This window comes from Squalius cephalus, assembly GCF_949319135.1.
Source record: "Squalius cephalus genome assembly, chromosome: 7".
NCBI classification, from domain to species: domain Eukaryota; kingdom Metazoa; phylum Chordata; class Actinopteri; order Cypriniformes; family Leuciscidae; genus Squalius; species Squalius cephalus.
The window spans coordinates 24,399,417-24,414,400 of NC_137128.1; the positions used below are offsets into that span (position 1 = coordinate 24,399,417).

At 41.1% G+C, this 14,984-nt stretch overlaps 1 protein-coding gene across 1 annotated transcript in view; it reads right to left on the minus strand.

Moving 5' to 3' along the window:
• The window catches only part of dpydb (dihydropyrimidine dehydrogenase b), a 131,649-nt gene that overhangs the window by 61,509 nt on the left and 55,156 nt on the right, over positions 1-14,984 (minus strand). The window contains exon 11 of the mRNA XM_079876608.1: positions 11,529-11,739. Coding sequence (XP_079732734.1) covers positions 11,529-11,739 — 211 coding nt within the window. The remainder of the gene's footprint in view (positions 1-11,528; positions 11,740-14,984) is intronic.

A 14,984-nucleotide genomic window follows, 5' to 3' on the forward strand; every position in this document is an offset into this window, starting at 1 on the left:
ATTGCAGTAAATCGCGCTGATTAAATCTAACGATCGCTTATCATTATAAAATCATGCAAATTATACTTTGTTCTCAAATTGTTAATGTTAACAACATCAGCATTGCGTGACTACATTTAATGCCCTTCCGATATATATCCTTGTTTTCGCATGGGCCCAGTTGCAGTCTCTTTTTTTCTGTAGCCACTCCGAAGTGTTTTGTATTTTGCATTTTACAATGGGTGAATCTCCAGTTGTCACTGCTGATTGTCGTTTGAACCTTTCTGGAGCCGCCATCAAATTGATAAGTTTAATTATATCAAGTGCTGTGAGAAAAGGCTATAAATCTCCACCTTCAACATCTTCACTCACAATATAGCTTACTAGCCAAGACACCTTCTTTTTGTGTACAGATGTGACATAATGATGCAAAGACATGCTTGACTTTCCCACGGAAATCAGTTAAAAACATTATTAAAGGCTTACCGTTTTGAATCGAGCTAAAAGGCAAGCAGATAGTTTTGAACACTGGCTTGTTATGTACTTGCTCAAACATTTATTTTGGATAATTTTTAACATAAAAAAGTTATGGACTGTAGTTTTAAATCAACAGTTTTATATTTCTTTTAATTTTAAGTCGATTATGTCAATGCTTTGCAATGCTTCGTGGGATTGTAGTTCTTTCCCTCATTAAAGCAGTTAAGTACACTGCCAGCCAACATGTCCATGTGGGACCAACAAGGTTTTTGTGTGGAGCCCTTCTTTGCTCCATTATTAGGGGCTTTCGCACTGGAGGAACCTTTTCATAGTTCCAAGAACTATTGGAAGAGGTACCCTCTTTTTGGCGTGTTCGCACTGCAGGAACTAGGAATGATTTTAGTTCTAGGAACTCCTTTTGGGGGAACTAAATTTGCTCCTGCTTCAGAGTAGGGTCTAAAACATCACTATCCACCTTATTCCTGACAAGCTTACTGCGTGTTGAATTATGGGTAGTACTTCCAGTTTGGGGAACTTGACGAATCATTTCAAATCATAAGGTTGCCCTACAAATAAAGCTGATCCATCAGTTTGACTCAATGAGCTGTCAGTTTTCCTTCATGTTTTGTTTTCAGACATCATGAGAATAACGTAACACTTGGTATTTTAACGTGACATGTTATAACAAGAATATCTATGGCAAAGAGCTCTTTTCAGTCGCTGCATTGTTTTCCTCATGTTTTTTTTTCCTTTGCATTCCGCTGTAATAGTATGAAAAACCACAACATATACTGCACCTTAGTGGTTAGCACGTCTTAAACCAGATGCTACCTAATAGATTGCGTTGGTCATTATGGAAATAATCTGACTGCATCTGTGTTCTTTAATTTGCGCGTCGTCAGTAGATCACGCACAGAACGTTCCTCTCCCATTGGTGCTGTTTTGAAATTGCGCTCTCACGCTAATTCGCCCTGTGTAGTAAATCTGCCCCTTCGTCTCTTAGCCCCACTTTTTGCTCTTTCAATCACATAAATTATGCGTTTACATTCCATCTCCGTCACGAAACCCACAACACACAAAAATGCAGCTCCGATCACGGCATCCTCCATCCACTGGTTTATGACATTTGTAAATGCCGCGCTTAAAGACATTGTCGGCCGCTTTAGAGTTTCTACTTCCGGTGTGAATGCAAAAAGAAAATGGCCCGGGGGGCAGTGAAGTTAGTTCTCGGGGAACTATCCTAGTGTCTAGTTCCTAGAACTGAGTTCCTAGAACTGAGTTCCTAGAACTACCCAGTGCAAAAGCCCCTATTAGCACCCATTTGGGACCCAAGTGGGCCCATATAATGAACATCTAACTAGGCCACACTTAGAGTCCACTATGGACCCAACATGGCCCCTATGGGCTAACATATTTGGGGCCTATGTAGAGCTGATGGACATTTTTTTAGGCTCCATTTGGGTTGCCCATGGAGGGCCCAAGTGACAGTCCATCAAAAACCCAAATGGGTACCACATGGAAATGTTGGCTGGGCTGTCTTGTACATTTGTGTTTTTGTTTGATTTTAAATTACTTAATTTCTTTAAATCAAACTTTGTCATGTTGTGATTCACCTTGTAGCTGGTTGGTTTGGTTCAATGCTTTATTAAAGACTTACAGTGGGGAAAATAAGTATTTGAACACCCTGCTATTTTGCAAGTTCTCCCACTTGGAAATCATGGAGGGGTCTGAAATTGTCATCGTAGGTGCATGTCCACTGTGAGAGACATAATCTAAAAAATAAAATCCAGAAATCACAATATATGATTTTTTAACTATTTATTTGTATGATACAGCTGCAAATAAGTATTTGAACACCTGTCTATCAGCTAAAATTCTGACCCTCAAAGACCTGTTAGTCTGCCTTTAAAATGTCCACCTCCACTCCATTTATTATCCTAAATTAGATGCACCTGTTTGAGGTCGTTAGCTGCATAAAGACACCTGTCCACCCCATACAATCAGTAAGAATCCAACTACTAACATGGCCAAGACCAAAGAGCTGTCCAAAGACACTAGAGACAAAATTGTACACCTCCACAAGGCTGGAAAGGGCTATGGGGAAATTGCCAAGCAGCTTGGTGAAAAAAGGTCCACTGTTGGAGCAATCATTAGAAAATGGAAGAAGCTAAACATGACTGTCAATCTCCCTCGGACTGGGGCTCCATGCAAGATCTCACCTCGTGGGGTCTCAATGATCCTAAGAAAGGTGAGAAATCAGCCCAGAACTACATGGGAGGAGCTGGTCAATGACCTTAAAAGAGCTGGGACCACCGTTTCCAAGGTTACTGTTGGTAATACACTAAGACGTCATGGTTTGAAATCATGCATGTCACGGAAGGTTCCCCTGCTTAAACCAGCACATGTCAAGGCCCGTCTTAAGTTTGCCAATGACCATTTGGATGATCCAGAGGAGTCATGGGAGAAAGTCATGTGGTCAGATGAGACCAAAATTGAACTTTTTGGTCATAATTCCACTAAACGTGTTTGGAGGAAGAAGAATGATGAGTACCATCCCAAGAACACCATCCTTACTGTGAAGCATGGGGGTGGTAGCATCATGCTTTGGGGGTGTTTTTCTGCACATGGGACAGGGCGACTGCACTGTATTAAGGAGAGGATGACCGGGGCCATGTATTGCGAGATTTTGGGGAACAACCTCCTTCCCTCAGTTAGAGCATTGAAGATGGGTCGAGGCTGGGTCTTCCAACATGACAATGACCCGAAGCACACAGCCAGGATAACCAAGGAGTGGCTCTGTAAGAAGCATATCAAGGTTCTGGCGTGGCCTAGCCAGTCTCCAGACCTAAACCCAATAGAGAATCTTTGAAGGGAGCTGAAAGTCTGTATTACCCAGCGACAGCCCAGAAACCTGACTGATCTAGAGAAGATCTGTGTGGAGGAGTGGGCCAAAATCCCTCCTGCAGTGTGTGCAAACCTGGTGAAAAACTACAGGAAACGTTTGACCTCTGTAATTGCAAACAGAGGCTACTGTACCAAATATTAACATTGATTTTCTCAGGTGTTCAAATACTTATTTGCAGCTGTATCATACAAATAAATAGTTAAAAAATCATACATTGTGATTTCTGGATTTTTTTTTTTTAGATTATGTCTCTCACAGTGGACATGCACCTACGATGACAATTTCAGACCCCTCCATGATTTCTAAGTGGGAGAACTTGCAAAATAGCAGGGTGTTCAAATACTTATTTTCCTCACTGTATTTTAAAATCCTGACGGGCAAAATGAATGGGAAAAATACTTCCGGAACCAAGGTCACTGAAAAAGGTGACTGTCACTGTTGCACTATATTAGGGTGAGGGACATTCTCATTCTAAAAATTATTTGATTGGACAAAAATCTGTGCAGGATGAGTCATCAATATGTTGGTCTATTTCCAAGAAAAGAACTCTGCATACAAGCATATCCATGTTTTCAAAGATAGTACACGTCGATTCAAAGCCACAAAATTTTGATTTTGATTGTTTGGGCTCTATAAGTGTCCAAATAGTTTTTGGTGCCACTGAGGACACATAACTGTTCACTTAGTGAGTGCTGGATATTGTTTAAGCTGAAAAATGAAGACATGTCTTTGATGGAGGAAGAAATGACAGTCCCTCTGGATTCCTGCATGAGACAAGCAGAGGAATTTGTAACCCTGACGGCCCTGTTGATGCTTTGCTGTGGCTGTTATTGTTGAGTATATTTTCCCTTTTATTTTTTTCAAGACCAATCCCCTAGTCCCTCCGTCAGCTCTCCTCGCCTGACGCTCCAGTGATCATGAAGACTGCCGGCCTCATCACTTTCAAAAAAAAAAAAAAAAAAAAAAAAAAACATCCTCACACCCTCCTGTTTGTTTCCCTCCTCCCCCATCCCCCTCTGTCTCATGCACACACGCGCGGGCTGTGGAGTGTGACAAATCTAAGAGACTCCTGAGATCTTCCCTTTAAATGAAATGGCCTCCTCTCAGAATCCAGTAGTACTCTCCAGAGAAACTTCTCATACAACTGCTCATTGCTAAGCTCCATTAGAAGATGGAATGCTGTGTGAAACATAGGCAGGAGAGACGCTGACAGAAAGAAATGCAACAGCTTAGAGGACACAAAGCCACTTTGGATGGACGAAAGGGGGGGAACAGGATGCATTACTGAAAATGCACACATATGAATTAAAGTCACCAGGAAATCCACATTGACAATTCTTATTTTTGTATGTAATATTAGTGCTTATTATAAATGATTTATCTGTGCACATAATTATATATATATATTTTTTAATTCATGTGCCCTGGTAGCTTGGAAATCCAGACCTAAATCTAAAAGATTAATGGTCTGGCGTCGACTAATGAGAATCGCCCAGCTCGAGGGGCGGCACCAAGCGTGCATTTAAAAATCTCACTGCACGCAACTGGATAACACTACGACCAATCACAACAATAAACCCCATATGCTTAGCTACCAGCGGAGCTAACTGGTAGATTATACTCTTACCATATCCGGTCGGCAAAACAGCAAAAACGTCCTTCTTGCAAAGGAACGATTCTAGCGGCGTCTTCTGTTCCTGTTTTAGATAAAAAGCCAAGTCTAACTCGTTCATTGTAGCGGCCAAAGCCGTTTCAAACAACTGGTATTCATCCATAGCCATCTTGCAATGTTTACTAATGACTTCGACGTCACAGCGCTGTCGTCATCTGTTTAGCTCGCCTCTGGCCCGCCTATATCAGATAACCCGATGTGATTGGTGCAGCTCAGATCGAGGGGCATATTTAATGAGCATCATTACTCGACACCAGAGTAACTCGCTGAGCAAATTCAACTTGTGCTCTCGCGAGAACTCTGGATTTCCAGGGTAGTGCCCTGGTAATCTTTAATCAAAATAACTTTTCCTCCCTCTTAAAGCAACATCTCTTCTCTTCTCTGATGATGTATTTACTGACACGAGGGACAACCTGTTACTCACATGATTCCTGATGGACAAGTCCCACCCTACAGTTTTTCTTGTTCGAGACGCCTTTTCACTCGCATATACGTCACAATAGGGAAGAAAATACAATTGTAACTTCCGTTTTATGCCCACTTTCATTTATTGTTGTTGCTAAAAAATAATGTGAAACATTGGCAAAACGATGTTTTTGTGTGGGAGAGTTCTGCACTTTTATCATGTCTTGACTCCTGCATTGTTGGGGGGTTAATTTCATGTATGTTACATGTGCAGCAGCAGCATATCTTACATGCTCACAGCAATGTGAATGTATTGGCAGTAGCAAGTTTCAATTCTTTGAAGTTAACATATGATAATCCATACATTTTTCTCTAGTGTAGAGTACTGAAGTGTTCCTTTATAATGATTTATAGTTATAGGTCGTCTGCCTTTATCCCCACCCAAAAAATTTAAGTTTTCTCTAAAGTAAAAATTATTATTAATGTTATTATTATTTTATGCAGCCCTACAAGTATATGCCTACAATGCACAACAAACATGGTGTGCTTTATATATATATATATATATATACTTATTTATTATTTTGTGAATTTTAAATCGCAATTTTAACTAGAAAAAGTTTCCCCAAGTCGTGCAGCCCTAGTTGCTCTTGATATCAGCTTGTTCACAGTTTTTATTTTTTTTAGGGACCAGATGCCACTGATGAGTCCTACTGACTTAAACATTCACACGAGTCTCTGCACATGAACATGGTAAACTGAAAAAGCAAACAGCTTGGAAATGACAGGTATGTTGAAGAGGAACTGTTTCAGGAATGGCACAAAGGTGTGTGACTGTTCAAGTCTTTCTGTTAAGATCAGTGTGCTCAATAATGTGCCTTTTTGTCCTTAATTATGGACAAAAATAATTGATATATTATAATAAATACCGTTTTTGTTGTGTTGTAAATAAATCCAAACAATCAAAAAGCCATTCTTTTAATCTCTTCACATTCTTTGTTTTAGTTCCCTCACAGTCCCATTCACCTGATAGTGCCATTAGGGGAGGGGTATTTGTCTTCCCAGGTATGAAACACATCAATATACATGATGATTCACGCCCTCCCTGCATACAGCTTTCTTACACAAAACATGTCTTACAAATTTTAAATCAATATATTGTTTTATGTGAATGAGCGGGCAGGAAGATTTTCACATCGTTTTGAAGCAAAAATTCTAGGCTACATGATACAATTTTCAAAAGTTTCATGAACAAATATTCATTATGGGTTTTATGGCCTTATTTCAGTGACTTAAAGTCCACATGAAATCAAAATTGACCATATTTACTTTGTTTGCCTAAATTGATCGTTTTGTGGTGAACAATTCATCCATGCAAGTCAATCCACACAAAAACATTTTTTGGCTTTGTAATCTTTAATCAAAATCTGAAAGTGCCCCTCCCCTCTGCATTGGAGGACCTTCTCCGATGACGTAGGTTTGAGGACTTGGGTTGGGAAACGCCTAACCACTCCCCTCAAACCGTTAGTCTGTTATGAGCGAGAGATGGAGAGGAGGAGCGCTAGAGTAAAACCCTGCCCTCTGTTCAATATTCCCTTTCACTGGGAAATACGTCACAACACTGGAGAAAAGTCGTTTGCATCTTCCGGTTCACGCGGACTTTAAAAAAAATGTTCCACAAACCACGGATAAACGTCATTTTCAACTACATACTTTTACATACATGCTGCTCACATATTATTGTAGCAGAGTTTGTGCTGAATACAGTGTAATCAGACTTTAGTCATGGAAATGTTACAAGTGACATAAATAAGCACAAATGTCAGAGCATGTCAAAACACCTCCAGGGCCCAGAAAACACCTCAGACCCCAGAGGGTTAATATCTTGTTGAAAACGGCCTCCTGACCGCGCTGGCTTCTGTGAAGAGGGTAGGGGACCTGCAGGCATTCTCGGTCTACAAATCGTGCCTGGAATTCAGACCGGCCAACTCTCACATTATCCTGAGACCCAGGACCGGATACGTGCCCAAGGCTCCCACCACTCCTTTCAGGGACCAGGTGGTGAACCTGCAAGTGCTGCCCTCGGAGGAGGCAGACTCAGTCCTTGCTTTGCTCTGTCCCGTTCGCACTTTGCGCCTATATGTGAACCGAACGAAGAGCTTCAGGACCTCAGACCAGCTCTTTGTCTGTTATGAAGGCCAGCAGAAGGGAAAGGCTCTAAGCAGAGGTTGGCCCACTGGATAGTGGATGCCATCATCTTGGCGTACCAAACCCAGGGCGAGTCGTGCCCCCTGGGGGTGAGAGCTCACTCTAACAGGAGTGTTGCTTCCTCCTGGGCGCTGGCACACGGCGCCTCGCTGGCTTATATATGTAGAGCTGCGGGCTAGGCGACACCCAACACGTTTGCCAGATTTTACAATCTTCGTATAGATTGTAAGACCGGATACGAGCACCTATCTCGCTCCTCAGGTGAGTCCCCTAACTAGCGAACCCTGTTGGGGTTCTTCCTGTACCCTGCGGCAGACAGACGTGGCGGAGATGTCTGACACCAGGTCTAACACTCGTAAGAACAGCAGTGGTTGATCCCTGTGCTAGGCTAGGTGCCCATAAGCTGTGATCCCTACAGCGATTCCATATGGGTATTCTTCCACAGTACTTCCGTCTTCCCTGTCGGCGAGCCCCCTCTGCCAGCATTGACTCCCCCCTAACTAGGCCGGAGCTACACCAGAGACCTTCCATATGTAGCACTGCCCTAATGGCCGGTCCATATGTGTGACTTCCACATGACACCTCCCTACGGGTAGGATGTGGTCTCTGTAGCGCTCCTTTCTACTTGGAAAAGGCATGCTTTCCCAGTGTTATCCAATAGTCTCACTTAGTGGGTCAGAAGGAACAGAATTGATCGACCTACCACACAAGAGGGAGGAACTTCTACAAGCACATTAACTGGCGGTAGAGAAGGCACTCTGCCTAGGGGAAGACTAGTAAGACCAGAAGAAGGATAGAAGGATTTCAGCATCTGAGAAAATCTGATTCATGATGTGCCAGTACGGCAGCCACATACACTTGCAAGGTAGAAGGGTAGGAAGGAAAGCACTGACCAAAGTGTGAAGCTCTGTGGGTTCTCTGTCAGTTTGTGAACAGACTACACTTCCTATAGCCGTCAGCATATAAAAGCATATAGCCGTCTCGTAGCCCGGCACTCCTGGCTCTGGCTTGAGTGATAGTATCTATCACCGCTGGTGATATGCCAGGTCTACCATGTCCCGTCCAAGGCCAGACGTGGAGGTTCAAGAGGGTGGGTGTAGTTGTCAAATTGTGCCCCATCCCTGAAAAAGGAGGTCCTTCTTCAGGGGATTTCACCAAGGAGCGACTTTCTTAAGGAGCATGAGCTCCGAGAACCAAGTCCGCGTGGGCCAGTAAGGTGCAACCAAAAAGATTCTCCGTCCTCCCTGACTTTGCACAACATCTGTGTAATCAGGCTCACTGGGGTAACCGCATATTTGCATAGGCCCCAGGGCCAGCTGTGTGCCAGCACGTCCATGCAGAGGGGGCCTTGGTCAGGGAATACCACAGCAGGCAATAGTTCCTGGAAAGCGAACAGGTCTACCTGAGCTTTGCTGAATTTACTCCAAATCAGCTGGACCACTTGTTGTGAGAGCAAGTCTGCTGCGCTATTGAGTTCGCCTGGGATGTGAGTGGCCCGCAGCGACTTCAGACTGCCGCTGTCAGTGTAGTTCGTCCAGACCAACATATGCTTGTCCTGGCTCAATATTCAAAACCTCCACAGGGCCAGCAATATCGCCAGCAACTCGAGGCAGTTGATGTTCCACTGCAGTTGAGGTCCTATCCAGGAGCCCAACGCTGCGTGACCATTGCACAAGGCACCCCAGCCAGTCTTGGACAACAACACTTGGACACTTTTTCTAAGGGAACCCCTGCCCGTAGAAATGCAAGGTCTGTTCAAGGGCTCAATAAGCGACGACAAATCGGCTTGATGATCATGCGATTTGTGCCGCTACACCATGCCCATCTCGGGACTCGAGTCTGTAGCCAATACTGAAGCGATCTCATATGCAACAACCTGAGTTGAGTTAACAGTTCACTGGAGGGGAAAAATAATAAATGAATGACTGAAATTTCAGAATGTGCCTGTTTTGTTTTAGTAATATTTATATACCATTTGTTAATATTTTGAATGAGCTTTTATTTTAATATTTTATTTTAAGTTTTAGTAAGTTTAAAATATGCTTTTTATATTTCTATTTAGCTTTAATTTATTTCAGTTTTAGTTTTAGTAATTTTAGTACTTGAACTTAAACTTGTTTTATTTATGTTAGTTGCAAAGGCAACATTTCCAATTTTTTCAAAGTTAATTTTTTTCATAAAATATTTGTATTTCATTTTATTTCAGTTAACAAAGAATAACAAACCCACATTTAATAATATTAGCTTTAATTAACGATAACAACACTGGTCTTGATTCTTCAAAAATTCACCTGTTGAGTTCCACAACATCATAAAGGTTAACGAATAAGAGAAAAAAATTATGACAGGATCTAGTTTTTTGGTGAACTACATAATTGTATGTCTTAAAACTGCTTTGCTCTGAGACCTGGAGGCCTGAATACAAACAACATCATGCTTCATGGGGTCCACAGTGGTAAAAGTAGCCAGTCAGCTGCTCATCCCGCTGGCCAGTGGTGACCTAATCACAGACCAGCTTGCCCACCCAAGATTGCAGGGGGTGAATTTCTTGCTATCTCAGCTTTTCTATAACGCTGCAATGCAAACCTCTTCTGTCGGCTCCACCGGCCATTGAAGTGGATAAGTAATTCATATCTTGGGCAAGGTGCAGGGAGTGAGTGGCATTTATAAGCTCGCTATCTCTGAGCTTCGAGCCGGTGATGAAACGACTCTCCGCTCAGAGACATTACAGTGTTTAGGATGGATGACAGGTTCGCCAGAGAGCAACAACATTGGGACAACAAAACGCTAAGTAAAGAAAAAAAAAACATGAGGAGGTGAAAAATAGCTGGATGAATGTGTGTCGAAAAATAAACACAATGATATACAGCGGGGTACAAAAGTCTGAGGCCACATCTGGGATTAAAAACCAATTTAAACCTGGAAATAAACAGTTTTAGTATCTTAAAAAATATAAAGCAAATTAACATTAAATCCTTAAGATTCTGCACTATTTATAGATCACTCATTAAATAAGAAAATTTGTGACACTGATAATGTGTCTCTGGATCAGTAAAGCAAAGGGGGGACAAACCAGATACTAAGACATTCTGAAATTTATGGTCAATTTTCAATTAAACTTTTCACTCAAATTATGTTATATATACGTTATATCATTTATAAAGAAACTATAGAAACAACTCTAAAAAAGAAACAAACGATATGTATGTTATAATAGTATTTTTTTTAAATTATATAATAATTATTAAATAAATAAAATACAAATAAAATAGGTAATAATAAAGATAAGACCTTGTGAAAAAATATATAAAATTAAATATATAGTCAAAAAGCACAACATTTGTGATCCAGACATAATATGTGAATGTGAGTTTTTGGCTAATCTACTGAAATAAGGTTGTATTTGCAATGGTGGATTGATAAAGGATTCCCATAATGAAACAAGGCTCTCGTTTTGAGGGTCTTATCTCCTGCCTCTCCCTCAGAGTGATGGTTATCACACTGTGACTACTAAAATCTGCTAAGGAAAGATAAGTGGGGCGGTGCTGAATGCTTATTGACGAGAGAACAGTCTGGATTTTGTGAAGGCTCACTGGGGAAATCTTATACATGGAACACAGGTACACCAACATTTGCTCTTTTGAACATGAGAAACTGTTTCTAACTAGCCCAGTGTGCAGCACAAAATAATATTATTTTTTTCTGGTAAACTTTTGCCTTTATGCCTTTAAATAATGCCTTTGTCTGGTAAACAAATAAAACTATTATTTCTTACTACATACAACATATTTAGCTTCAAAACGGAGTTGAAAACAATAATAAACCCAAATAAATGTAAGCTCATTAAAACCAACTACAGCAATTGTCCTTTCTGAAGCTCACCTGCTGGATCGTTCAGTATGGAGCCAAAGGCGCTGATGATGAAGTCTGCTTTCAGGTGGACAATTTGCTCCTCATCCACAATCCAGGTGCCATCATCCCGCTGCTCTGTGCGGCAGAACCGCAGGCCTACGACATGCCCATCTTTCTTGATTACCTCACAAGGGGACAGGAATGGCAGGAACTCACACTTTTCCTCTTTGGCCACCTCCATCTTAAAAAACAGAAATCGAATGAGAAGCATGTAATACTAATTGCTAACATGGAAATGCTTTAAAACAGAGTGAAGAGAACTTTACGCATTCATCTTTAGAATGTGGTCATGACAGTGAAGTTGAAGTATTGGCTATAAACAGGACTCCTAGAAAACTTCACAGAAGACCTGAACATCTTCCTAAGCCTGCTTACAGACAGCATTACCCATTTTACTGTACTGTGCCATTTACTTTTTGGAGACCCAAACCTCCTAGGGAAAATAGTTTAAAAGCGTCTACAAAGCATTTCTGTATCTTCCACTAACTACATCACCCACTAGCTTCTCCTACTCCTTCCAGTATATCTCCTGGTATCTGTACCAGTGCATAATTTATTTAGCCTTAAGAATCTACTCCAATAAAACACTCCAGTAAAAACCATTTGCCAGGTTCACAAGTATAACAACCCTTCCACATGCACTTTCGACCCCCTCTTCGAACCTGCTTTTCTTCATCTTAACACTCCTATTCATCACCTCCACCTCCACCTTGACCTGACCTCCACCAACTTCAGGTCATCTTCACATTGGCTTGTAGCCACGGACATCTGGCAGGTTATGGGGATCTTTACTGCCCTTCCTCAGCAATGAATAGCAGTAGTTCTCAACTGATGGGTAGTGACCCAAATATTTGTAACAAATATTTGTAACATGAATAAAATAAAGCACTGTAGCGAAACCACTGAAGAACCACATGGAGTGTGCTCTGTTAAAGTGTATCTCAGGCTACACCTGCAAGAACAACTTCATTGATGAAAATTAGTTTTAAAATGGAACACTCAACAAACTCCACACCCATTGGAGTTCCACAGGGTTTTGTACTCAGACCAATTCTGTTCTCCCTGTACACCAAATGGTTTTGTATTTAACATCACCTCTCCTGTCTTTATCAATCATTCTTATTGAGCTGATATTCAATTATTTCTCACTTTGTATTCCTCTGATAACCAAGTACCTCACAAAACAACGCATGTCTGGCAAACATTTCTACCTAGATGAACAGCTGTCTTCTGAAGTTATATTTATCAAAAACAAGCTTCTGTGTATCCCATCTAAAAACTACCCTTGCTAAGACCTTGTCATTTGTACATTGCCTGCAAGTCAACCCCCCTGTCAACCCCATTCTGCAATTCACTCCATTGCAAACTGATTAGTATTATTTTGAAAAGAAAGCTTGCATTGGCTTGTTTATTTGCACTAGGTTTTATTGTATCTATATTAGCTTTATTTGTACCAGTAAGCATTTGTATGTGTACACAAATATTTTTTTCCCTAGCAGATAATGTTTTAAACTGCATGCCTACCATCTGTTGATCACAATGGTACCATACTTCTAGATAAAAGCATCTGCTAAATTCCTTAAATGTACAAGAACTGAGAGTAGAAGTAAAACTACCCTCTTTGATAAAAATTCCTCCATTATAATTTATGGCCACGGTGCTTTAGCACACCCCTATTTGAACGTTCGCACAGCAAAGGCAGAGCTAATAGTTTCTGTAGTTACACATTTCTAAGTTTAACTTTCTTGACACTGTTGCCATGGCAGCATTGCAACAGTTGTCATTGAGAAAAGAATATGTCTTAATTACTTTGTAAAAAAGCTCCACAGAAAAATAAATCTTATTATATAAACTGCTGCCCATTATAACAGCTCAACATGGTCACCTTTACAGAAACTTCTCTCACTTTTTCTCTTTTAGTTTTTCTTTTTCAACTCTGTTTTTTACCTAAGATCGGAAAGTCTTTCCAATGGTAATGCCAATAAAAAATACCTCATCCTCTAGCCTATTGTGTTGGACACTACCTAACCTAGACAACAGGTACAGTATATACATATACATTGTATACAATATAAACTGGAGAAAGGTGAGACTTTAATTAAAATACTATTCATAAACTGTTTAGAATAAAGTGAAAGCATCTGATATTGCATCTGAACCCACAGAATTACCTCTGTTCAAGTCATGACAATGCACACACGTATTAAGAATTTTTCGCTGCACACACATTTTTCTACCACCATTTAACTACAATAGTACTTCATTACATTAACATAATACTTTATACATATCCAACTGCATAAAAGTACATTGAATGCATTACAGTGCATTTCTATGCCTTATAATACACCATGATGTATATTCAGTTTTATGTTTTAAGGTATAACCATTCTGAACATATGTTTATTGTATATAATTTTTGTTGTTTGTTCCTGAATTATTATATTTTTTTGTGTGTGTAATGAGATAACTGTTTAAAAAAAACTTTAGCCTTCTATATGTTAATAAAGACAAGCCCAGCAAACACAGAACGTTGGCACAACGTACCCGACCTTCTAACAACATTTTAACAACATGGCCAAAAGGTTGCTATAACTACATTGTGTGGTGAAGGTTGTTACAGCGTTGTCACAATGTTGACATTAAACCACCGTTCAGGGCCATAGGTTGTGCTTTTCTAATGCCTCTCGTGGAATGAGAATAATTTTCTAATGTGACTAACGTAGCCTTGCTCGCACTGTTTCGTTTTTCATTTGATTTCTCTGCCATTTAGTGTCATTCGTTTCTTTGCTCCTCTGGATTTGTGGATGTTTCCTGGACTGATTCCGGTTACTTTATCGCCCGGCTTTTGACTACGCTCCCCTGTCTGCCATGTACAGAATCCGGTTCCCTTTCGAGAGGTCTCTCCTATTGCTTACGCTATGGAAAAACTCCTTTTCTCGAGAATATTGAAGCCAAATCTTTAAAACGCAGTGCAGCTGCACAGCATAAACAGATGAGTGGAGAGCGCGGTCATTGGCTGTGCTGCGGCAACTGCACGAACCTGTGGTGAGGCGGCTCAGACGCGCAAACCAATCAGGGCACTTCGCGCCCTGGCACGTCAGAGCCCGCCAGAAGGCTTTCGCGCCAGAGAGTCCACTTGTAATGTACACTCCCCTGCAAACATACACTGTTCCAACAGAGACTCTAATGAAGAAAGAGCGCTTTCTACTATTTCCCCCCTCTGGCTCACGCTGGAGGTGTTCTAAATGTAGGCTGTGTGCCCACTATAAAGTATGCACCCCTGCACACAAGCACAGTGCCAATAGCACACGAGCATGAAAGCAGCTGGGCGGCCAGGTCCCATCATGAAGCGGTCCGGCCCCAGATTTCATTCAGCCCACGCTGGAGGTGTTCTAAATATAGGCAGTATGCCCACTACAAGTG